This window comes from Mobula hypostoma, chromosome 6 (assembly GCF_963921235.1).
Source record: "Mobula hypostoma chromosome 6, sMobHyp1.1, whole genome shotgun sequence".
Taxonomy (NCBI): Eukaryota; Metazoa; Chordata; class Chondrichthyes; order Myliobatiformes; family Myliobatidae; genus Mobula; species Mobula hypostoma.
The window spans coordinates 47783885-47811090 of record NC_086102.1 but is presented as its reverse complement, the minus strand read 5'-3'; the positions used below and the strand labels follow the sequence as shown (position 1 = coordinate 47811090).

Genomic DNA, 27206 nt, shown 5'->3' with positions numbered 1-27206 from the left:
CATTGACCTGTACCATAGCCCTCCATACCACTACCATTCATGTACCTATCCTGACTTCTCTTAAACATTGAAATTGAGCTTGCACGCATCATTTGTGCTGGTAGCTCACTCCATATTCTCTTGACCATCTGAGTGAAAAAGTTTCCTCTCATGGAAACTTTTCACCTTTCAACTTTAACCCAAGACCTGATTGTAGTCCTACCCAACCTTAGTGGAAAAAGCCTGCTTGCATTTAACCCCTCATAGTTTTGTATACCTCTATCAAATCTCCTCTCAATCTTCTACATTCCAAGGAATAAAATCCTAACCTATTCAGTCTTTCCTTGTAACTCAGGTCCTCCAGACTCGGCAGCATCCTCGTAAATTTTCTCTGTACTCTTGCAACCAATTTGCATCTTTCCTGTAGATAGGTGACCAAAAGTGCATACAATACTCCAAATTGGGCCTCATCAATGTCTCTTGCAACCTGAACATAATATCCCATCTCCTGTACTCAGTACTTTAATTTATGAAGGCCAGTGTGCCAAAAGCTTTCTGCATGACCCTATCTACCTGTGAAGCCACTTTTAATGAATTATGGACCTGTATTCCCAGATCGCTTTGTTCTTTAGCACTCCTCAGTGCCCTGCCATTCACTGATTGACACCTACCTTAATTGGTCCTACCGAAGTGCAGAACCTTGCATTTGTCTGCATTAAATTCCACCTGGCATTTTTTTTGGCCCATTTTTCCAGCTGGCCCAGATCTAGCTGCAAACCATGATAGTCTTCCTCGCTGTTCACTACACCCCAATCTTAATGTCATCCACAAATTTTCTGAACCAGCTAACCAGGTTGTCATCCAGATCATTTGTACAGACAAACCCAGCTTTGATCCCTGAAGCACTCCACTAGTTACAGGCCTCCAGTCAGGGAGGCAATGATTTACAACCGTTCTCTGGCTTCTCCCATAAAGCCAATGTCTAATCTAATTTACTACCTCATCTTGAATGCCTCCATGCGGGACCTTGTCAGATGCCTTGCTAAAATGCTGGTAGACAACATTCACTGCCTTGCCTTCATCCATTTTTAGTATACGACCAACTGTCCACAAAGCTGCGATGACTGTCCTTAATCAGTCCATGTCTATTCAACTACATATATCCAGTCCCTTAGAATACCTTCCAATAACTTTCCCACTACTGATGACATGCTCACCGGCCTGTCATTTCCAGGTTTATTCTCAATGCCTTTTTAAACAGCAGAGCAACATCTTCAATCCTTTGATACCTCACCTGTCCCTAAGGATGATTTAAATATCTCTGCTAGGCAGTATTTGCCTCCCGTAGAGTCCAAGGGAACAGCTCGTCAGGCTCTGGGGATTTATCTACCCTAATTTGCTGCAGGACAGCAAATACCTCCTCCTCTGTAATCTGTGTAGGGTCCATGAAGTTGATGACACTTTGCCTCACTTCTATAGACTCTGTGTCACCTGAGTAAATGCAGTTGAAAAATATTAATTTAAGATCTCCCCGATCTCTTCTGGCTCCACGCATACATTACCTTTCTGATATACCAGAGGACCAATTTTGTCCCTTACAATCCTTTTGCTCCTCGGATTCTCCTTCACCTTGTCTGCTAGGGTAACCACATGATGTTTTGTCTTCTGCATTAGTGTGCAGTAGAAAAGAGCAAATTTCAGATTTCCATGCATTCATTTTCAAAAAAAAAAGTTACAGATAATTTTTTGTATTCCATTAAGGAAAATAATATTAAGTGATAGACCATTTTTCAAACAAAAACTTGAATAATGCATGATTAAACAAAGATAACAAACTGATGCTAATGATCAATGACAAAATAAGTTGAAGGAACTAAACTGATTAACTAAACAGAAACAAGTGTAGAAGGAATCAAACTGAACGAAGGTGACGGTGTGGCAGATGTGACAGTTTAGCCTTCAAATCATCAATTCTTACACCATGGCAAGAGTGAGCGTAGTAGCAAGACACAAGGTGGTCATCCTTCGTCAGCAAGGTCTCTCTCAAGCAGAAATTTTGCGGCAGACAGGAGTTTCAAGATGTGCTGTCCAAGCCTTCTGAAGAAGGACAAAGAAACTAGCAAGATTGACTAGAAACATAGTGATCAGCCATGGAAACTGAGTGCAGCAGATGAGAGGTATGTCAAACTGATTTCCCTTCTAAACCGGAAGAAGTCTAGCACTGCTGTCGGTGTTGACCTCACAGAAACCACTGAGGAACCCAAGTATATCCTTCTACAGTGTGGAGAAGTCTTGTCAAAAGTGGTCTTCGTGGAAGAGTTGCTGTCAAAAACCCATTCTTCCAAAATGGAAACAAAGCTAAGAGACTAGTCTACGCACAAAACACAAAGGGGTGCTGAACAATGGCAGCAAGTACTGTGGACTGTCAAGTCAAATTTTGAAATTTTGGCTCACGAAGCTGTCCAGAAGAGCTGGAGAGCATTCCATGGATGAGTGTTTGCAGCCAACAGTGACGCACAGAGAAGATTCCTTGCAAGTTTGGGGCTGCATTTCTGCAAATGGAGTTGGTGATCTGGTCAGAATTAATGGAAACCTCAATGCTGAGAAGTACAAGCAGATTCTCATCCATCACGCTATAACATCAGAGAGGCGACTGATCGATCCCAACAACATCCTGCAGCAGGACAATGACCCCAAACACATGGCCAAGGTCATAAACAGCTACCTTCAGCAAAAAGAACAAGGAGATCTGGCAACAGGTGTTATGGCCTCCGCAAAACTTTAACCTCAACATCATCGAGGCTGTCTGGGATTACCTGGAGAGACGGAAGCAAGCGAGACAGCTAAAGTCTGCAGAAGAATTGTGGCAAGTTCTCCACGATGCTTGGATTAACCAACTAGCCGGTTTTTTTCCCCCTTATAAATCTGCTGAGAGTGTACCCAAGAGAATTGATGCAGTTTTAAAGGACATATCAAATATTGATTTGATTTAGTTTTTTTACTGATTACTGCTCTTTATAGAATTTTTTTTGATATTTTAAAACAAATGCAACAGCAGTTAAATTGAAAATGGTTCAGTTCACTAATATTTCTGTTCATTATTTTTTCTATTTGCAGTTAAATGCTCCAGATGCCTGGTCAGGTGGTCACACAGCACCACATCATCCAGTACAACAACAAGTTCCATCATGGTATCTGACCCCTCAAAAACTGCAGGTAAATGCTTTTATTCTATTTTTATAAAACTTCTTTTGTTATACTTGAGAAAAACATGCACAAAATGCCAGAGGAACTGAGCAGCCCAGGCAGCATCTATGGAAAAGAGTAAACAGTCTGGATGAAGGGAGGGTCTCGGCTTGAAATGTCGACTGTTTACTCTGTTCCACAGATGCTGCCTGGACTGCTGAGTCCTCCAACATTTTGCGTGTGTTTCTCAGATTTCCAGCATCTGTAGATTGTCTTGTATTTGTTATACTTAATGCTTCCTTAGAACAGCAAGTTCTGCACATTTTGAAAGGACTGAGTGATCTTTACAAAGCATGAGTGTTGCTAATTGTGTTGCATTTGGTGATGTGATTCAACTATTATTCTCTAATTTCTATTAATGCTTTTAAGAATTCTTTTTCAAAAGGAAAATATGACCAAATGAGCTGTCTTTGAGCCTCTGGCATGTAGCCTGACTTGTACTCTGTACGTAAAAGTGTATCTGATATTAAATCATTCAGAATTAAAATAATAACAGTATCATTCAGAATGTTAAGTTGTAAACTCCAAGCCCAGCAATATGACATGAAAAATTCAAACAAGTTAATGCCATTTTAGTTCTGGCAGCATCTATAGGAAGAGGTATAGTCGATGTTTTGGACCGGGACCCTTCGTCCTGATGAAGGGTCCCGGCCCGAAACGTTGACTGTACCTCTTCCTATAATGCTGCCTGCCCTGCTGTGTTCCACCAGCATTTTTTATGTGTGTTGCTTGAATTTCCAGCATCTGCAGATTTCCTCGTGTCTGCCATTTTAGTTCTGTTTGTCAGTTAACCTTTTTTTGGGCATGGTGAGTAGTTAGGTAATATATCAGGAAAGTAGTTTTCTTAATCCTTTTGTCAGTTTAACCAATAAATCTTCAATTAGAAACATAGAAAACCTATCGCACAATACAGGCCCTTCGGCCCACAGTGCTGTGCCGAACATGTCTAAGCTCCATGTACCTATCCAGGAGTCTCTTAAAAGGCTCTATTGTATCCGCCTCCACCACTGTCGCTGGCAGCCCATTCCACGCACTCACCACTCTCTGCGTAAAATAAAAAAGTACCTGACATCTCCTCTGTACCTACTTCCAAGCACCTTAAAACTGTGCCCTCTCGTGCTAGCCATTTCAGCCCTGGGAAAAAGCCTCTGACTATCCGCATGATCAATACCTCTCGTTATCTTATGCACCTCTATCAGGTCACCTCTCATCCTTTGTCGCTGCAAGGAGAAAAGGCCAAGTTTACTCAACCTATTCTCATAAGGCACACTCTTCAATCCAGGCAACATCCTTGTAAGTCTCCTCTGCACCCTTTCTATGGTTTCTACATCCTTCATATAGTGAGGTGACCAGAACTGAGCACAGTACTCTAAGTGAGGTCTGACCAGGATTCTATATAGCTGTAAAATTACCTCTCAGCTCTTAAACTCAATCCCAAGGTTGATGAAGGTCAATGCACCGTATGCCTTCTTAACCACAGAGTCCATCTGCGCAGTAGCTTTGAGTGTCTTATGGACTCGGGCCCCAAGATCTCTCTGATCCTCCACACTGCCAAGAGTCTTACCATTAATACTATATTCTGTCATCATATTTGACCTACCAAAATGAACCACCTCATACTTATCTGGGTTGAACTCCATCTGCCACTCCTCAGCCCAGTTTTGCAACCTATCAATGTCCTGCTGTAACCTCTGACAGCCCTCCATACTATCCACAACACCCCCAACCTTCTTGTCAGCAGCAAATTTACTAACCCATCCCTCCAATTCCTCATCCAGGTCATTTATAAGAATCACAAAGATCCCTGAGGCACACCACTGGTCACCGTCCTCTATGCAGAATCTGATCCATCTACAACCACTCTTTGCCTTCTGCGGGCACGCCAGTTCTGGATCCACAAAGCAATGTCCCCTTGGATCCCATACCTCCTTACTTTCTCAACAAGCCTTGCATGGGGCACCTTATCAAATGCCTTACCATTAGGATGGTTAGGATGTATCTCTTAAGCCCACACAAGGTCTTCATCTGTCAATCTCTGCATTTTTGTGTGCCTATTTAAAAGCCTCTTAAAAACCTCTATCATACTTGCCTCTACAATCACCACTGGCAGGGCATTCTAAGCACCCGCCATTTCTCTGGGCAAACAAACTCTTGCCCCATTCATGTTCTTTGAGCTTGTCCCTTCTCTCCTTTAACGCATATTAGACATTTCTGGGAAAAGGGTACCTCTTCTGCACTTTTCATGGCCTCCACATACTTTCGATAATGGAGTGACCAGGAATGAAGGCAATCAATACTCCAGATGCATCCTAACCAGAGTTTTATAAAACTGCGACATACCTTCCTCACTTTTGAACGTAATGCTCAATTATTAAAGACAAGCGCTACATGCCTCCTTTGCCACCCTATTGATTTGTATGGCCACTTTCAGAGAGTTAAGTACTTCGACTACAAAATCACTCCACGCGTCAAGGTTGTTAAGTGTCCTGTCCTTAACTTTTTTCCATTTATATTTGATCTCCCAACATACAACAACTTGCACTTACCAGGATTAATTTCTCTGAATGGAGGCTTCTAACTAGCGGTGTGCCACTGGGATCGATGTTGGGACACTTGTTATTCGTTATTTATATAAATGATTTGTATGTAAATGCGCAAGACTGGATCAGTAAGTTTGCAGATGGCAAGAAATATGAAGGTGTTGTTCCTTCAGAAATATGAAGGAATCAGATGGCAGAGGGGAAGAAGCTGTTCCTGAATCACTGAGTGTGTGCCTTCAAGCTTCTGTACCTCCAACCTGATGTTAACAGTGAGAAAAGGGCATGCTTTTGAGCGCTGGAGGTCCTTAATAACGGATGCTGCCTTTCTGAGACACCACTCCTTAGAAGATGTCCTGGGTACTTTGTAGGCTAGTACCTAAGATGGAACTGACTACATTTACAACACTCTGTAGCTTCTTTCAGTCCTGTGCAGTAGCCCCCCTCCCCCGCCGCCATACCGGACAGTGATGCAGCCTATCAGAAGGCTCTCCACAGTACATCTATAGAAGTTTTGGAGTGTATTTGTTGACATACCAAATCTCTTCAAACTATCAATAAAGTATAGCCACTGTCTTGCCTTCTTTATAACTGCATCAATATGTTGTGATCAGGTTATATCCTCAGAGATCTTGACACTCAGGAACTTGAAACTGCTCATTCTCTCCATTTCTGATCCCTCTATGAGGATGGTATGTGTTCCTTCCTTTTACCCTTCCGGACGTCCACAGTCAACTCTTTCGTCTTGCGTTGAGTGCTAGGTTGTTGCTGTGGCATATCTACAAGGGGATCTTGATCAGTTAGGGAAATGGGCCTGGAATGGCAAAATAGATTTCGATGCAGAGAAGTGTGAGGTGATGCATTTTGGGATGGTAAACCAGCATGACCTGCCCCACTTGCTGATTGTCCCTAATGAGGGACGTTTTCCAAATGTTCAAATCATATCCCTAAGAATTCTATCAGAAGGTTCACTGCCACTGATATTAGATTTTACAGGTCAATAATTTATTTTCAATATTACCCCTATTTCCCTCTTTTGTCAAGCAAATGAGATTAGCTACAGGCTAGTCATTCAGGACCTTGTCAGTGGCTAGAGAGGACATGAAGATCTTGGTTGAGGCTTATCTCAATAACCTGGCGTATATTACTTCAGGCCCCGAAGACTTAATATTCTTTAAGTAACCCAACACCATTTCTATCAAAGGGCTCCAGCATATTTTCATGCTCCATACTGATCTCACTGTCTTCTACGCGCTACTCCTTAGTGAATACTAACACAAAGTACTTGTGTAGGTCCTTGCTAAGTCATCTAAGCACATGTTCCCTCTTTTATCCTTGAGTGGTCCTACTCTCTCCCTTAGTCCCTTGCTGTGGTTGAACTATCTGAGTAAACTGAAGAAACTTTCCTGGATGTACATAAATATTTTCTACGTCGTCTAACCCGCCGGCACTAAGGAGGACATAATATATATTGGAGAAATAGAAGTTGCCCACTTTGACAATGCTGTTGTTTTGTACTTCTCCCTAACCTGTATGCGTTTCTGTTCCTCAATTTCATGGTGGCTATTGGGTGCCAAAATATAATCTCATCGGACTGATTGCATCTTTCTTATTTTTGAGTTCTATTCATATAGGCTCAGTTAATAAGCCCCATTCTGTCGCCTTTTGTAAAGTGACCAAAACTATGCAGTATTCCAAGTGTATCTTAAAAATGCCCTGTAAAACTGAATTTCCCTTTTTCTCACCTCAGACCATTGACAATAAAGGGCTTATTGCCATTTACCTTCTTAACTACTTGCTTTATCTGCTTGCTAACCTTCTGTGGTTCACACACAAATACCTAGAACTGTCTGTGCTGCACTCATTTAGTCTCTGTCCATTTAGATAATCTGTTTACTGCTTTCTCTTACTGAAGTGTATAACGTCACATTCTTCCATATTAAGCTGTACTTGCCAAGTTTTCACCTTATTACTATTACTTTTCACCTATTAATATCTCTTGGCAGAATTAACATTCTCATCGTAACATGCTTTTCAGTCTATTTTGATGTCATTGGTAAACTTGGATGCGTAGCATTCTTCCTCTTCCTCCAGGTCATTAACATAAATAGTAATTATTCTTGTCAAGTAATCACAAAACATGAGCATGATTGAAAACTGAAAGCACAGCTATTACTTTTTCTTACCTCTTGCATTCCCCTCAGCTTTATCCTCACTTCAATCCTCTCCTTTCTACATAAAGGTGACTATTTCCATGTTTTTCCTGCACAGTATGGCTCTTCCTTTTTCCTTCTGCCAAAATAGTCTCTGCTCTCTCTTTGATCCTTTATGTCCTTTCAAATATGAAGAATGCAGCATAGTGATTTGGAAGTAGAGTGGATTGCAATTTTATGAACACGGTGGGAAGGGATGTTAATGATGAATGGTGTCTGATTGGAGGCCACTTATAGAGGATTGGGATCCTGATTGATGCACTCTTCTGGCTTCTATAAACTAGATGATTAAAGTCTGTCACGAGCCTTGTGGCCCATCAGGCTGGTGTTTATGCCGGTTTGTGTGGCGTGAAGCGACTGAGAGAACGAACCCCCTTCCGGACAGAACGCCACTCTATCGTGAGGCTAACCCCCAGCATTTTGCTGGTACCCATTCTCAGCTGGGTAGACTGGAGCAATGTGTGGTTAAGTGCCTTGCTCAAAGACACAACACGCTGCCTTGGCCGAGGCTCGAACCCACGACTGTCAGAGCGTTAGTCCAATGCCCTAACCACTTGGCCACACGCCACAATATCCAGATGCATTAGGAATAAATATTTAACAGACTGTTCCTCAGGGTGGGTTGGGGGTGGAATGTACTGGCCAATGAATTTGAAAATTGTTAACGTTATAACTATATTTTTCGGATGGAAAATACTGAAAAATGCTGCTGTCCTTCAGTTGTTGTTTAGATTTGTTTGTGCTTTCTGTACATGTTCAGTGTCCAAACATTAGAAGAAAAAATTTCCTTTGATATATAAGTTTTGTGGAGCTCTGAAACATTTATAGAAGCACTTAAGTGGGAGAAATTGTACTGCTGATTCATCAGATCAAAGTATAGAAATACAAGAATAATAGTTCAATTACATTTATTTCAAATAATTGGAATACTTGTGGTGAATCAGACAAAAATTAAGTACTCTTTTATCTTGAATTTGATTTCCTTTGCTTTGAATTTGCTGTGATTTGTTAGAAATGTACTGTTATTTATATTGTTATATTCAGTGAACTGGTATACCGCCAATGATTTACCAGGCCTTCAGTAATAACTGAGTAAAGTTTTAAATATTGCTGCTTTTTGGCATATTTAATAAATTTAATTGAACTTTTCCAGTTTTTGGAGCAGTTGCGTGCAAACAGGAAGAACCTGAATCAACTTCAACTTCAAATGCTGGAGCAGCTTGAGGGACAGTTTGCCTCAATGCGACAGCACCAGCATCAGGTAAGAGTACATGTTGCTTTTATGTAATAAGCATGGGACTGACACTTTAATGCTCAAGCTATGAAGTAAAGCTGAAGGTAGTCAAAAAGCTATTTTCAAAATTAGGATTATGACATGAATATTAACCTTCTGTTACAAACTGAATTGCTGATTTAAATGAAAATGAATTTTAAATCACTGAATTTTTCTTTCTTTCTTCTACTTGTAGTTATATTTAGTAACTATTTTTAAACAGAGATTTGCCTTTCAAAACTTAACACTTACTTTCTTCAAAGTTGCTGGTGAACGCAGCAGGCCAGGCAGCATCTCTAGGAAGAGGTACAGTCGACGTTTCAGGCCCAGACCCTTCGTCAGGACTCTTCCTGGAGATGTTGCCTGGCCTGCTGCGTTCACCAGTAACTTTGATGTGTGTTGCTTGAATTTCCAGCATCTGCAGAATTCCTGTTGTTTACTTACTTTCTTCACTTGATTGTGCCATTAAACAAGATTAGATCTCTGGCACCAAATTTGCGTGATTTTGAATCGTGGAACAAAAGTCTTTTCACAACTGGCAAGGAGTATTAATGAAAGTGGGTCATAAAATAAAGTAAGATCTTGCACAAAATGGCATAACTTTTGCTCTTATGTTTATAGTGTGACCAAATTTGTTTGGTTCTTGATTTTACAATGAGTTAGCCAAACAAAAACTGCATTTTCCTTAGACAGGAATAGTTCCAGGCCACCTACCTTTTGCTAACTGTTCACTGTTTTAAGTTATTCAGCAGCAAGAAGTTAGATCTTAATTATTATTGTGACATTAAAAACAATTGTTGCTTCCTTTCGATTTTCTTTGATAGCTGCAGAACTCAGCCATTCAAATGAATTTATAGACTTAAGCAACTTGATTACATCTTGAGATTTAACAGTAGGAGTGGCTTTCAAAATCCTAAATATATTAATTTGATAGCTTGGTAAAATAATTTAATGAACAATGCAATTCACTTTTTGTTGTGAATTTCTGGTCTAATTTTGAAATGATTTACTTTGAAAAATTGTTTTGTTCAGATGAGACAGGCGACAGTTGCACAGGTACGGCCTGCGGGAATCCCTAATGGGCCAACGCTTGGATCATCACTGCCTACAAACTCTGTTTCTGGTCAGCAGCCTCATGTCACTCTAACCAGAGTGCCTGATCGCATTGTTCAGTCTGGAATCCGTCCTGCCCTTCCTGGACAACCAATGGCGAATGGACCATTTCCTGCTGAACCATCCAGGGGCCCAGTAACATGCAGCACTACGAGAATGCTGGGTAATACAGACACTATTTCTATAGGCAATAATCATATAACAGGAAGTGGAAGCAATGGAAATGTGCCTTACCTACAGCAAAACGCACTAACTCTACCTCAAAACCGCACAAACCTGACCAGCAGCACAGAGGAGCCGTGGAAAAACCAACTTGTTAACTCCACTCAGGTAAATAATTGCTTAAGGTATCTTGTTCTTAAATGACTTTTGACTTTCTTTATGTTTTGGCGTATTCCATTGAGCCCATTGGTTGTGGTTTAAACTGATATAATTGGTTTGTTATGTTGTCTGCAGTGACAATATTGAAGTGCTATCTACCCTTCCTAAGGTTATTATTTTTTGGAATTGTTACAGCACAGAAAGAGGACATGCAGCCTTTTTCTGTGCTCTTTGGCTGGATGTAGACAAATTCTGTAATCTCATTTATAAACATAAAGTTAACATTTCAGAACCAAGACCCTTGATCAGCTTTGATGAAGAGTGGCGGATCTGAAACTTGAAAGTCTGACAGCATCTGTGAAAAGAGAAGTAGTTAGAGTCAAGAGTCAAAGACAAAGTTCCCTGTATTTTTGTTCTTTACTGCTGCATGGTCCAATCGTTACTCCGAGCAGGACATTTTACTCAAACTGCAGGGCACGTTATATAAGACAAAACTCCAGCTGCGCAGCAACAGAGACTGTGCAGAAATATTTCAGTTACTGCGCGGTGTGCACCCGTATAGCTTAGAGGGAACAGTGATCAAGGAGTATTACAACATGGTTACAGGCCCTTTGGCCCAACAAGTTCATGCTGACTGTGATACCCACAATCTGCTCCTAATTTCCGGCATTCTTTGCATATCCCTCCTTGCCCTGCCCCTGTATGTACTGAATCTATCCAAGTACTTCTTAACCAATGGCATTGTACCTGCTTCAATTTCTTCCTCTGGCAACTCATTTCGTGTACTCACCGTCCTCTGCTTGGAAACATTTGCCCACCAAGTCCCCTTTAACACTTCCTCCCTTACCAGAAAACACTGCTACATCCCATCTTACCTGTGCCTCATTGTTACGTACCCCGTAACGCGTTAAAAGAACCAGCAGAAATGGAACACACCTGGAGTCTGGTTTTGCTGTTAACTAATTCTATTTTATTAGTAACTACCGTAATAAAGTAACATAAAACTAGATAAATCAAACAGGTTAGCAGAGTTTATGCATATATAGGTGTGGAAATATAAAACTTGGTAACTTCTTCAAGCTTAGGTGGTAAGTGATACAGTCTTACGATGGTAGGTAAGAAAAGTTCAGTTCAGATGCACGGGTTAATTAATGCGAGATGTTTGTAATCCAAAGGCGAATGTTATGAGAAGGCAATTACGTCGCTATTCCACAGATTCCACGACAGCAATACAAGATAACGATAGTAGTAGGTTTTATCTCCGAAGTCGTTTCACTCCACACACGAAATATCACCGACAGTGATCTTCAACGAATATCCTTTCAACACAAGTGGTACCACATCCGAATTCAGCTACGGGACATCTCAAAGTGGTGGCCACAGGATACTGCAACAGAATCCATGTATGGATTATCACCAACGGTAGCTTATCACAAAGGGGACCCTCTTCAAGGGAACCACCACCCAGGCAAGGGTCAACACACCGGTAGGTTCCACAAGGTTACCCCAAACACACAACGTGATAGCCACTTATCCAGTTCCACAAAATACGAAATAACTCCAACAATGATTTGCCACAGGGGTGTCTTTCTTCAGTGAACTACCACACCCAGGCAAAGGGTAAACACACATGTGGTATTCACAAAGGTTATCCCCTCACCAGAGAATCACTCCTGTGGATTAACTAAGTGACAGCCACACTTTCGTAGTCGAATGGAAACAAACTCACCCTCACAGGCTACTTAGAGAGTTTAAACAGTGATCTCTTTGTCACTAGGTTTCTTCTGTTTCAAACCTATCTCTCCTCTTTTCTCTCCTGCAAACTTGTTCCAGTTGCAGGAAACTTGTGAGAGTCATTTATCAGTACTCAGGATCGATCTCAACTCACCCCTTTTGGGCTACTGAAAGATTAAACCAGCGACCGACTCACTGGTGTCTTCCATTGACCGAATCCATCTTGGCTCTAACTGTGTGTGTGTGTGTGTGTGTGTGTGTGTGTGTGTGTGTGTGTCCTTGTATATTCAAAACAAGCTGCAGAGAAACCATAACATCGATTGTCCATTAAATAACCCCCTCTCTCCTCCCCCCCCCAACAGTCAAAAGTCAGTCTCATTCTCCTGGCGTTTTAAAGTGACAGTCCACAGAAAATCTGAACCCTAGGGGTACATAACACTCATAATTTTATAAATCTCTATAAGGTCATTCCTCATTATCCTACATTCAAAGGAATAAAGGCCTAGTCAACCACTCTATAATTCAAAGCCTCTCATCCTGACATCATTGTTGTCAATATTCTTTGTACTCTTTCTAGTTCAACCAAATCTTTCCTATAATGGGGTAACCAAACTGTATACAGTACAGAGTGCCACTCAACATACAACTGCAACAGTGTCTCAGCTGTTATACTCAAAGCCCTGAATGGTTAAGGCCAGTGTGCCAAATGCTTTTTTCACCACCCTGTCTACCTTGGATTCCACTTTCAACAAACTATGCACTTGTATTCCTAGGTGTCTCTGTTCCATTTCATTTCCTAGTGACTTACCATTCATTGTATAAATCCTACACTGGTTTAACTTTCTGAATTTCACATCCTCCTGCTCTTTTGCTATAACCTCCCAAATTATTCTCCTAGAAGTGCCTTTCTGGTTTTATTTCGAAGGCACAGTTTGGCTGCATATGCATTATCCCTACCGGTAGTAAATTTGAGATTAAGACTACATTCAGCATGTGGAGTAAAACAATATTCTTTACCTGGTATATTTTCTGAAAAATTTTACAGGCATGTCCCTTGGTCCTGGAACCAGATGTCAATGAGAACAGTTTCTTTCTATTCACCTATCTGAAGCAATCATGATTTTCTATACCTTTATTAAATTTCTTCTTGACCTAGTTTTACCATATAAGTGAAATCCCTTAAACCATTGTAGTAATTTGCTTTAAAGTTTCTGCACCTGCATCAGGTGACTAGAATTGGATAACACACCAGAAAAAAATATATAGTAATGACATCTACAAGTTTCTCCTCGTATGACTTGCCTGTTAACTTATTGTAAAATCAGGTAGGAAGTGGGGAAAGACTCTGCCCTTTTCCACTGTAATTAATAGTAGGGGGGTTCCTTTGAAAAGCCTGATGAGTATGTTAGAGGCTGTGCTATGCGAGATTTGCCCTTTTAAAATTGCTAATCCTACATAGATAACATTGTAGAGCTGGGTTCAGTACTCTACTCTTGTTCAGTGCCTATGTGGAGCCTCTCCTGAAGCTCTCTGCCTATTTGGTCATTCCTCAAAAGAAAATACTTTAATCAGACATTTAGTTATTTCTTCTAATAATATCTTGCGTCACTCTGGCAGATTTTCTGGAGATATGAGCACTTTGTAGTGCTTTACTGATTTAAGTGTGTTATCGAAATGTAAATAGCTAACCATAAACACAAGAAATTCTGTTGACGTTGGAAATCCAAAGCAACATACACACAAGGCTGGAGGAACCCAGCAGGTCAGGTCAGGCGGCACCCATGGAAATGAATAAAAGGTTGATGTTTCAGGCCAAAACCCTTCTTCAGGGTCTTGGAATTTTTATTTCTGTGTGCATCAGTTCAGGCTGAAGGCATAACAACATATTCACTCTAATGTTTAAAAAAAAAAATTCCCTTCTCCCTTCTAATCTTTTAATCACTTAAGTCTGTATGCCATAGTTACTGATCAGTCTGGAAAAGGAACCTGCCCCTTCCAATTCACCCTCGAGCTATTATGGAATTAGAATCCAGTTATGAATCTAGAACTTTAAAAAGAAATACTATTCAGTAATAACAACAGCCATAAAACTATCAAATTATTCTAAATCCCATCTGCTGCACTGGGGAGAAAATTTGCCTCTATGTAACACCAGAGTTAATAATGTGGCTCTTAAATTTCCCATGAAATAGTTCAATTCATTCAATGAACAGTGAATGAAAGGAATGCTTTTTCTCTCCAGGCATGTATGCATGAAACATATAGTGTCTGTAAAAATGCATTTTTCCTTGTTTTGTCACTTCTGATTTTTTGTTAAAACCTCTTTAATTGGCCTAAATGCTTCTTAACATTCTTATTGGTTTTGTACCAACTGTGAATCAGCTCTACAAATATCACCCTCATTGAAAGAATAGATGCACTTCTGAGAACCCCAGCCACACTTCCCACCTCTTTTAAATGTAATGAATTTGTTGCCATCTCTCAGCTATTTATTTGTTTGTTTGTTTATTTATTTATTTTTAATCCCTCTGTTTATATTGTTCCTTTCCCATAGTACCAAATGAGTCCCAATGAAGCACATGAAAGATACCTGATTGAATTACAGTACATCCAATAAGAGCACCAAAAAAGAACATTTGTATTAACTTTCCAATGTCTGCTCTTTCTTTTTCAGGGGCTGAACAAAGGTCAGAGTTCACATTCGGCAGGTCCTAATGGTGAACGACCTCTCTCTTCCACTGGGCATTCCCAGCATTTCCAGGCAGCTGGCACTGGTATTCAGAATCAGGTTGGACACCCTGCCATGCCTAGCAATTCACTAACGTCACAGGGGGCTGCTCTCAATCACCTCTCCTCTTATACTGCTACCTCAGGTGAACAACAAGGCATTACCTTCACCAAAGAGAGCAAGCCTTCAGGAAATGCATCAATAGTGCCTGAAACAAACAGGCACTCTGGAGGGACACTTAACAGCACTGCCAGCGTAGAAGGACTTCCTAATCATGTCCATCAAGCGATAGCAAATGCTGTTTCAAGTCATGGAGAGTCCAAGTCACCAGGTGTACTTAGTTCAGACAATCCTCAGCTCTCGGCCTTGTTGATGGGGAAACCCAATAATAATGGGGGATCCGTGTCTTGTGATAAAATTAATAACATCCATCCAGCTGTTCACACAAAGACTGAAAATTCAATAGCCTCTTCACCATCTTCAGCTGTTTCTACTGCAACACCATCTCCTAAATCCACTGAACAAACTACTGCTCATAGTGTTACCAGCCTTAACAGCCCTCAACGTGGACTGGGTCATACTGTTAATGGAAAAGGTGTGGGGGAGGACTCTCAAAGCCCCTGTAAAATGGACCCACCAAAAACTTCTTTTAAACCTAGTCCTCAACTTGCGTCTTCAACCTCTGTGTCTATATACCCCAGTTCGTCAGAAGTGTTAAAGGCATGCAGGTAATTTTGCTTTATTAAGAAGTTTTGATTTATTCTAAAATTCTGAAAGGAAATACAGGATACTAGTGTTCTACTCATTAATCTATAGATAGGTAAAATAATCCAGTTGGTCAGAAAGGTGCTTTATTTTATAATAGAAACACGTACTGGAGACGCTTAAATGAAATCAACTGCTTTTCCCTGAATTTAATTACAAAAATAACGTCACTATAACTGCATATTCAGACTTTTAAAGAAATTTTTGTGAGAGGATAATGAGAAGGATAACAGCTGTAAAGAAGAGCTGAATACATTGTGACAGTAGTCCAGGTTAATTAGGAAAATAGGTCACCCCTTTTTAAAAAATTAATACTTTTTCAGCAGTTTGCAAGTTACAATTGATTTACATCATTCTTACCAAAAATTATCTTCAGTAGTGCAGAGGAAGTTTATAAGGACTAGAATTCAGATTAAAAATATGGAATTGGGTACAACTTGGGGAACCTAAGTGCGCAATGTAATGATTTCTGTATGCACTGAAAATCTGATGCAAGCTACCAAGTCTCCAAAGTTAAAATTTGATGTAGAGCTCAGGTTGTTATATTTGGTGAAAAGACTGTATATCTGTCCTAAAGCACTTTTGGGAAAAGTTTTTATATTTTCAGGTTTGTTTTACTTGGAATTTTAAGTGTCAAGAGTTTTGTACATTAGAAAAAAATGGCCTCCTAGTTAGTCTAAATATAAATGCCATCTAACACAATCAAAATATATGTAGAGTACTTATTAAACTAAAACCTATAGATGGGAAAAAATTACCTTGATCAGTGTTGAAGGATAAGTATTTTGAAATAAATATGTAAAAAGTTTTTTGATCTAAAATCTAATCTCCAGCTTCACAGTTAATGGTAGGTTTACCTTTAAAATCATGCAGATCCTTATTCAGTTTCTAAACAAGAGAGCATAAATTTAAGGTCAAAGGGAAGCAGTTTGGAAGAGATCTGAGGGATAGTTGGTATCTAGATTGAGCTAAAAGAGATAATGGAGGCAGGACCAATTTAAAAAAAACATTTAATAAGCATCTGGACAGATAATTGAATGAGCAAGATGTAGACAGATGTGGAATTAGCATAGATAAGCATAGTGGTTTTCATATATACTGTGGCTGAAGGCCTGTTTCTAAACTGTACAACTATGACTCGTGTTTCTATCAAACCATAAATGATATGCTTTATAAACAGAGTCAGCTTTAATATCATTAGCATATGTCATGAAGCTTGTTGTTTTGCAGCAGCAGTACAATACAATACATAATAAAAGTATCTATAAATTATAGCAAAAAATTAATGTATATAAATACCTGTATATGTGTTTGTGTGTGTATATGCAAAGCAAAAAAAGTGAAGTAGTGTAACATGGATTCATTGTCCGTTCAGAAATCTGATGAAGAGGGGAAGAAGCTGTTCTTAAAACAGCGAGTCCGTGTCTTCAGTTAGTTAGCAATACAAAGGGGGCATGTCCTGGGTGATGGGGGACCTTAATGATAGATGCCATCTTTGCAAGACGTTGCCTTTTGAAGATGTCTTGATGCTGGTGCTCATGATGGAGCTGGCTGCGTTTACAACTGTCTGCAGCTTTTTCCTGTCATGTGAAGTGGCTCCTCCATAACAGGCGATTGTGAAACTAGATAGTACGCTCTGGATAATACATCTGTAGAAATTTGTGTCGATTGGTGACATCAGATCTCAAACTTGCAATGAAATGTAGTTCCTATCATGCCGCCTTTGTGTAATGCTCTGGTTAAAATTTCTACTGTTATGCTGTAAGGTATTTTATTTTAGCAGTTTTTAGTGAAAACTGTGTGTTCTGCTGGTAAGTGTGTTTTGGCTTTTGCTAAAGATAAGGAGTCATGCTATCCAACTTAGGAATGTTGTGGCAGCCAATAAGGATTGTAGGATGTAGAGAAGGTTTTAGAAAGCTGGGCGGGAAGAGATTTCTGAAGGACAGGAGTTTGGTTTGGCCTCCTTTTGGCGGGAGCTGCAAAACGGCACGAGGTAAGACGAGCATGATGCCGATCGAAGGATAGTCCCCGTTGCAAGAAGTGCTTTGTGCAGATGAATGACTGCAAGGAGGAAGGGTCAATACTCCTGAGAGAGCCAGCTTGTTCAGAATTGTCTTCGTGGGAAGTTCGGGCTGTGGAGGTTGCTTTCACACAGACCATGGGTCCAGTGCGTGAGTAAAGCGATATCCATTGGTCTCGTCCGCTCAATGCGCTGGAGTCTGTCTTCACATGCTGGGATAGACACCTCCCTATCTCACCGAGAGTTTGAGACCCGTCGGCTACCCTCACCTGGTTTAGCCAGCTTGTCGAAGCCATTGCCTGGGGTGTGGCCACTGTTACATGTAAACAGCTACGGGGAGCCACAGGTGAGAGCTAAGTGCCAGGCGGGGACCAAAGGTGGGCTAACCGCCTTGAAAAGGACACGATATGTTCCCCCACCAGAGGTGCTACCCATCCCTGACACCCCAATGGTCCAGCGGTCAAGAAGGCGGTCTCTGCAAGTGTCGTGGAACGTGTAGAGCAGGACAAGACACAGAAGACGTCCTGGTCATCCACTTCACCTAGTCCTATCTCCAGCTGTCTCGACTCTGCCTTGCCACTGGATCCAGTGGGAAGATGGGAATTGGGAAGAGAGAGTGACGCAGATGCTGCGCAACTCTCCCTCACTTAAATCCAAATCATGTGCTGGACTCGACACCATCATAATGGTGTCGAGGTTCTCATCAACGTCGACGATGGACGAACAACGAAGTGATATACCCCCAACAGGAATAAGTTCTAACGTTTATGTGCGCATTGGACTGATTTAACTGTAATGGGCCCATTTTAATTTTTCTTTTTTCTGTAACTGTAAATTTGGTAAATACACTTTCCTTATAACTTTATGCTGGTGTACAATCTGTCATTTCTGGGCTAATTATGTATGGGCAGTATTTACACAGCATTCACTCAAATTGAGGTTCCTTTAATCAGAGCATCCTGACATTCCTGTTTGACCGAACCCCAAATCATACCAACTCTAGATGTATATTGCTTATGAAAGACGTCCTTCTCACCTCTGAGTCACGTGGCTTTTAGCAGAGTTAGCTTACGAGGCCCGGTGAGAGGGTTGCATTTGTAATTGAATCAGTCTGTTGGGTCCAGGATGGATTTTCAGAGATGTTGACACCCAGAGAATTGAAATTGCTCACACTTTCATTCCATTGTTGATCCCTCGATAAGGACTGGTGTGTGTTCCCTTGACTTCTCCTTCCTGAAGTCCGCAATCATTTCCTTGGTCTTACTGATGTTGAGTGCGAGGTTGTTGTTGCGACACCACTCATCCAGCTGATCTATCTTACTTCTGTAGGCCTCACCATCTGAAATTCTGCCAGTAATAGTTGTGCCATCGTCAGACTTTTCTACAGAAGTTGTTTGCCTTCTCGGCAGTGTCTTTACAAGACGAGTGACCACAGCCATTATCAGTACTCTTCAGAGATTGTCTGCCTGGCATCAGTGGTCACATAAATGGCATTTGAGCTGCGCCACACAGTCATGGGTGCAGAGAGTGTAGAGCAGAGGGCTAAGCATGTATCCTTGAGGTGTGCCAGTGTTGTCTGCCGGCAAAAAGGTGATGTCTTTTCTGATCCGCACTGACTGTGGCCTCCCGATGATGAAGTCAAGGATCCAGTTACAGAGGCCCATGTCTTTTGGCTTGTTCATTAGTATTGCGGGTATGAAAGTTTTGCACACTGTACTTTAATCAATGAACAGTAGTCTGAGCTGATGTGCATCCACTTCTGTCTCTAACTTCAATCGGAATTGTTTTTTTGCTCTTAAAGTCGCCTTCTCTAGGTCATATCTGGACCATTATAGTTCTGGATCACTGGTCTTGAATGCCATAGACCTAGTCCTCAGCAGAATGTGAACCTCCTGGTTCATCCGTAGCTTTTGATTTGTCTATGTTCTTGGAGGCACCCGCTCATCTGTATAAGTCTTGATGAAGTCGGTGACAACTGTGGCATATTCATTTAGATTCAAAGATAGATCCCTGAATATTATCCAGTCCACTGATTCAAAGCAGTCCTGCAAGCGCTCCTCCACCTCCCTTGACCATATGCTTTTGGTCCTCAGCAATGGCGCTATGGTCCTCAGTCTCTGCCTTTACAATGGAAGTAGAAGTACAACCAGGGACTGGGCTTTCCAAAGTGTGGGCATGAAAGGGCATTGTAAGTGTTCTTGGTGGTGATATAACAGTGGTCAAATGTGCTGGTTTCTCTGGTTCCACAAGTATTATGTTGGTGGTAGTTCGTCAGAGACTTCTTCAAGCTAGCCTGGTTGAGATCTCCTGCAATGACCTGGAAGTCTTCAGGGTGTGCTGTTTTGTGACTGATGATCGCAGTGCTCAGCTCCTCCAGTGACTGCCTGATGTTGGCTGGGGGTGGAATATACACCTCTGGCAGGATAGTGGGCCATTTGTTAGAATGCATTCCACCCTTCACTTTGTGCATATATGAAAGTTGTGGAAGCCTGCAGTAAGTTACTTGTGTTTGACAAATATCTTTACTTTGTTGGGGGGAGAAAATTCAAATGACATTGGCTTGGCTGGTAATAGCACATGGATGCACTTAGGAATTTCAGTACGATTTTTAATCATGTAAAGTTTATATAGGGAAGTTCAGTTTTCATGTTGAGACATTCCTTCCTAGATCAATGTGGTTAAGATTGGTTATTGATTTGATTATTTGAATTTATCTCAGGCTTAGTTCATAAATCTGAATGTTTGCTATCATTAAGTTAGAATATGTTTTTGTTGGAGGAATGTGAACTGTGACATGTCATGCCTATGTGATTGTTATCAATATTCATAGTGTTGGTGTGACATGGATACTTGCTATACATTTGTGCTCAGAATTGTTCCAAAAATTTTACATTTCTCACCTCAAAAGGATAGGTCAATATGACATTCACCCTTCATCTTAGCAACAGACCTGTGTTTCTTCCAAATGTAAATATCGGTAGTACAAGAAAAACCCATATCTTCACATTCTTGTCTGTTTGGAAGTGATGCTACTTGAAGTTTGTATAACTTCAGACTGGATGTCTTTTAATCAACTTGGGATGAGATGATTTTGTGCAGTGTTTAGTTACTTTCATATTTCTCAATATTGGAACAATCTTAAGCACTTTAACAAGTAATTATTGATTAAATGATCTTTTAAGTTGCATGTGTTAACAGCTTTGGAATGTTATTTTTATTTCTGATTAATGAGTTCTTTAATTTACTGAGACTGTTATGCTATTGTGCACAAGTTTTGTATGTTAATTAGGTATCAACGAAGTATATGAACAAATGTGTTAAATATGTTGTCTCTGCAAATTTTGGATAAGTGAGTTTGATCAATGTTTCCATTTATATCTTGTAATTTTGTTCTGTTTGGTCAACGCCATATCACACAATCAAAAGTCTTCTCGATGTCTGTATGTACTCAATTCAGCTTCCAGCTACGTGTACGAAGTGTAAAGGGGTTAACAAATAGAATGTGACAAATAATGCCTATTTTTCAGAAATCTGGGGAGAAATGGTTTATCTAATAGTAGCATTTTACTCGACAAGTGTCCACCACCTCGACCACTACCACCACCCTATCCACCACTGCCAAAGGACAAGCTAAACCCTCCTACACCTAGTATTTATGTAAGTAGAACATAAACAGACCAGTAAAATATTTATTTATATATTATTACATATAACACTTAGTGTGAAGCCCAATTTTTATTATTAACACCTAATATAAAGTTTTTCTTTATGCAGTTAGAGAACAAGCGCGATGCTTTCTTTCCTCCACTTCATCAGTTCTGTACGAATCCAAACAACCCTGTTACTGTAATCCGTGGCCTTGCTGGGGCTCTCAAGCTAGGTAGGTATTACAATCTAAGTATAATAGAGTAATAATCCTCATTTTAACCCCTTTCCTCTTTTCAGCATTAGTTGCTCTCTGCATATTTGTAGCTTACAATTTTATCAACTACCTCAAGTCTGAGCAAAAGTGAACTTCTATTGAAAAGTATTTTAGAATTTCTCCTTTAATTATGGATCTCGGGTATCAGAATGCGAGAGACAAGTGTGCAGGTATTGGATTCTAGAGCTAAAAAACAAGCTGCTGGATGAACTCTGGATCAGGCAGCATCTGTAGAGGAAGAGCAGTACTTGATTTTTACGGCCGTGACAGTGTATCAGGATGTCAGCTCCTGGTGCAAGGATTCAGCTTGAAGTATCAGCTTTCCCTTTTCCTCCACAGATGCTGCTTGACCTGCTGAATTCCTTCAGGTTGTTTTTAACCTCAAAATATTAACTCCTTATATTATTTTTTCTGAGCTAAACCTTTTTGCAGTTAGTGTGATGATCGTGGTTAAAGTTGCTATTTAAATTCTCATCGTTGTATTTCCTACTAGGCTGTCAGGTCATTATCTTTTTTTGCAATTGTTTCACATTAACATAAACTCTATGCAGTTACAGAAAAAGTTTGTGAACTCTTTGCAGTACCTGGTTTTCTGCATTAATTACTTGTAAAGTGTGGTCTGATCTTCAGTCTAAGTCTCAATAATAGACAAACATAATCTTCCTAAACTAATAGTATATGAACAATTGTATTTCTTGCCACTACTGTGTACACCAATTAAACAATCACAGTCCAGGTTCAAAAAAAAAATGTGAATCTCTGGGGTAACATGCCTTCTACAAAAGCTATTTGGAGTCAGGTGTTCCAATCAATGAGATGGGATTGGAGGTGTGGGTTGTAGAGGTGCCCTGTTCTATTTAAAAAAAAAGACACACAAAGTCAGGTTACTGACAGAGCCTGCACTTCTCAAGAAAGATCTGTTTATGTGCACCATGCCTCGATCAAAACAACTTTCAGAGGACCTTAGAAGAAGAATTGTAGAGATGCATGAAGCTGGAAAAGGCTACAAAAGTGTTTCTAAAGATCTGAGTGTTCATCAGTCCACAGTAAGAGAAATTGTCTACAAATGGATGAAATTCAGTACTGTTGCTACTGTCCCTAGGAGTGGGCATCCTTCAAGAGCACAATGTGCAATGCTGAGGGTGGTGAAATAGAACCCAAGGGTAACAGTAAAAGAGCTGCAGAAATCTCTAGAACTTGCTGAGATTTCTGTTCATGTTCAAGAAAAACATTGAACTAGAATGGTGTTCATGGAAGGACCCCATGGAAGAAACCACTGCTCTCCAAAGAAACAAACAACATTGCTGCACATCTCAGATTTGCAAGAACACCAAAATGTTCCATCACACTTCTGGGACAATGTTCTGTGGCGAGGTGAGACAAAAGTTTAACCTTTTGGCAGAAATGCCACACCGCTGTGGAGGAAAATGGACACTGCACATCAACACCAAAACTTTGTCCCAACTGTGAAGCATGGTGGAAGGAGCATAATGGTTTAGGGCTACTTTGATGCCTGAGGGTCTTGACAGCTTGCAACCATTGAGGGAACAATGAATTCCAAATTGTATCAAGACATTTTACAGGAGAATGTCAGGGTAGCACTCTGTCACGTAAAACTTAATAGATGTTGCATGATGCAACAAGACAGTGAACCAAAACACGAATAAATCAATGACAATGTTTTTTTTAAAAAAGAGAACATTTGTGTTTTGGACTGGCCAAATCAGAGTCCAGACTTTAACCCAATTGAGATGTTGTGGCTTGACCTGAAGAGGGCTGCTCATGCAAGATATCCCAGAAATATTAATTAATTAAAATAGTTTTGTATGGAGAAATGGTCTAAAATGCATTCTTGCTGTTGTACAAATCTGATCGACAGCTACAGGAAACATTTGGTGGGGGTTATTGCTACTTAAAGGAGGTTCTACCAGTTATTAAATACAAGGGGTCACATAATTTTTCCAGTCTAGACTATGAGGGATTAAACAATGTGTTTAATAAAGGCATGAAAAATGGAATAATTTGTTATTGGTTTATGCAGATTGTATTTGTCTATTATTGTAACATCAGACCACATTTTGAGTAATTAATGCAGAAAACCAGGTAATTGTAAAGGGTTTACAAACTTTTTCTTGTAAAATTGATCCTGAGGATGTATTATTGAAACTAAATAATTTGACTATATGACTGTCTCAGAGATTCCTTTAGTGCAATTGGTGCTGTAAGTGCTCTCTTGCAATGTAATTTGAGTTTCACCTCATTCATGTTCATGTAAGTAGAATACCATTAGTAAAAATTAACTCTTGTTTTTCAGTATAAGTTCACTTTTGTTGATGATATCCCATCTGTCTTACAACATGTCCTATGCACCAGGGAAATGTAATTTTAATCTTACATGGCCACCAAAAGTAGCAGCAATGAGCTTTAAAATAAATACTTTATACTTTTATACTTTATTGTCACCAAACAATTGATACTAGAGCATACAATCATCACAGCGATATTTGATTCTGCGCTTCGCACTGCCTGTAGTACAAATCGGTAGTAAATATTAAAAATTTACATTATAAATCATTAGTAGAAAATAGAAAAGGTAAAGTAAGGTACTGCAAAAAGAACGAGAGGCAGGTCCAGATATTTGGAGAGTATGGCCCAGATCCGGGTCAGGATCCGTTCAGCAGTCTTATCACAGTTGGAAAGAAGCTGTTCCCAAATCTGGCCATACGAGTCTTCAAGCTCCTGAGCCTTCTTTGGAGGGAAGAGGGAAGAGGGAAGAAAAATACCGCTCCAAAGTGTTAGTAGATTTATTGGTAGTTTGGAGCAAGAATTATTTTAGCTATGTGAAACTGCCATTGCATAATCTTGATTTTGACATAAATTTGAGCTTGACTCACATCTCCTGGTGCATGCATACACAGCAACAGTCAAGATTTATCCATGACAAATCGGCTAGGGAAGAAATTTGTCTTGCTTTTGACTTTTAAAAGTTTTTACCTTATGAAGTCATTACCAGGTGAGAGGCAAAAGAAACCTGGAATATGTAAAACCAAGTGCCTTTCAACTAAAGAAAAAACATGAACTATTCCAGCACACACATTTCTTAAAGCACTTCATCAGCAGCAAGGTTAACGAATGGCCTTATGTATAGTAGATCAATTCAAATAACTCAAAGGGCATGTTCAAGCAATGTATAAATTGTAGAGATTGAAAAGTTTAAATATGGCAGTAAGTTCTCAATCTGTATCAACTATTTGATAATTCACCAAACAATAAGCCTTGTAATTGGAATTGGTTTATTTTTGTCACGTATACAGAAGTAGTGAAAATGTTGCCTTGAGTATTGTTTTTATATATCTATCAAAATAAGCGATATTATATCTCCGTTCCTTTTTTTATTTGGATCAAAAATCTGAAGAGTCCAAAGTAACTTTTCTCTCTTGATGCTTGTAGGGATCAGTCTTTGGAGAAATTTTCAATGTGGTATTACAGGATATTTGTTTTTTGAAGTTGCTATGATGATATATCAGGGTAATGTTATTAATATTCGGAGTTCTGATGTAAAGCACTTGTGAATGATGTCAACAGTTTTGCTTAAGAGTCTGATAAACTTAAATAAGGAAAGTTGGAGTTGACCTCCCAATTTATATAAATTGATTAAAGGAAAGTAAGCTCTTAGACCCTTCCTGCGCTCTCACCTTCTAAAAAGAACTTGGCCCAATTCTCACTTCTCTATTGCTACTCTGTCACCTGCTGTCCTGCAATAATCGTCGTTCTTTTTTTTATAGTGAATTTTCAGTTTTGTGAAAATTCATCTTTCATCATTCTAGCAATAATTACTATGTAAAACTCAATTTTTAACCTTCCTTTTTAGACCTAGGTCTATTTTCCACCAAAACTTTGGTAGAAGCAAATAATGACCATTTAGTGGAAGTGCGAACACAACTGTTACAGCCAGCAGATGAAAACTGGGACTCCACTGGAACGAAGAAGATTTGGCGCTGTGAGAGTAGTAGATCACACACCACCATTGCCAAATATGCACAATACCAGGCCTCATCATTCCAGGAATCATTGCGGGTTAGTCTTCCACTGGCAGAGACTTGAGTTTAACTCATAGCAAAATGAAATGTATTTTATGTTGGTCAGATTTTATTCCTTTAAAATTGGTTTAAAAAACTAATGATCAGAACTACAAAATCATTTTGCTCTTTTCTCAGTTTCTATTAGATTCTATCCTTCATTTGTGTTTTAATGACCAAAAATCCTATTCTGATTCTTTTCTGGAAGTATAACATCTATATGTGATTTCAGAAGCTTCTATCTCATTCTAGGTGTAGTGAAATAACAATATCCAATTAAAGATTGCTGAAATGCAGTAAAAATCCAAAATCTTTAAATGAGGTTTTTTTGCTGAAGAGTATTTTCACAAACCCTCTGTAGTTGTTCAATGTGAATTTCCTAATTGATAAAATTGGAAGCTGAGATGTTTTCAGAAGGTACTGGTATATCAGTTTGTAATTCACAGTCCTTTACTTGCAGGAAGAAAATGAAAAAAGAAATAGCCATCACAAAGACCAATCGGATAGTGAATCCACATCTTCTGATAAGTAAGTTTTTCAATTGAAATATCAAAAGTTTAAGAAATAAGCATTTTAATAACACTGACATTGGTTACTTTTCATTTTTTTTTTAAAAACAGTGGTAGCAAAAAGAGGAGAGGTCCATTTAAAACCATTAAATTTGGGACCAACATTGATTTGTCAGATGAGAAAAAGTAAGTCTTTGCCTTTTTTGTGTGACTCTAAAAAATGTTGAATAATAAAAAAAAATGACATTTGATGTCTAACTATGTTAATGATGTTTATAATTGTAATACATGATACCAGAAGAGTATTACTGGAAAAGGACCACCTGTATTTATTCAGCTGTGGTTGTGAATACTCAAATCGTACATCAGGAGCAAAAGTTTCAAGAGATAGCACTTTGAAGTGTTTGTGTAATGTTTACGGTAGCTACAGAGAGATTGGCAATACTCAGCAGACAGGATGTATTAAAAAAGAAATGAGCTAAAATGTTAGGTTGGTGGACTTTTATCAGAAATGACAAGTTTTAAAAAAGGATTATTTTAGGTTGTAAAGAAATGACAGTTGTAGGGGAGAACAAGGGAAATGTATATGATAGTGTGTAAATCAAGAAAATCCAGATATCATAAATGCCTTTGCTACCATCTGAGGTCAGTTGGTGAATCCTTGCTAATTATATCAGAGGTAGATAAAGTTACAGGATGTAGATTTAGGCTAAGAGGGGAGCGATTAAGCAGGGAATGCTTTTTTCACTCAGAGTGGCAAGTACCTG

General features: G+C 39.6%; 1 protein-coding gene across 3 annotated transcripts in view; it reads left to right on the top strand.

Annotated features, from left to right (window-relative positions):
* kdm6a (lysine (K)-specific demethylase 6A) overlaps positions 1-27206 on the top strand; it is a 251786-nt gene that overhangs the window by 196611 nt on the left and 27969 nt on the right. For all 3 annotated transcript variants that reach the window (XM_063050774.1, XM_063050776.1, XM_063050775.1), the window contains 9 exons: positions 3097-3195; positions 9129-9236; positions 10281-10691; positions 15091-15872; positions 21457-21586; positions 21704-21809; positions 25723-25928; positions 26391-26458; positions 26551-26625. In XM_063050774.1, coding sequence (XP_062906844.1) covers positions 3097-3195; positions 9129-9236; positions 10281-10691; positions 15091-15872; positions 21457-21586; positions 21704-21809; positions 25723-25928; positions 26391-26458; positions 26551-26625 — 1985 coding nt within the window. The remainder of the gene's footprint in view (positions 1-3096; positions 3196-9128; positions 9237-10280; positions 10692-15090; positions 15873-21456; positions 21587-21703; positions 21810-25722; positions 25929-26390; positions 26459-26550; positions 26626-27206) is intronic.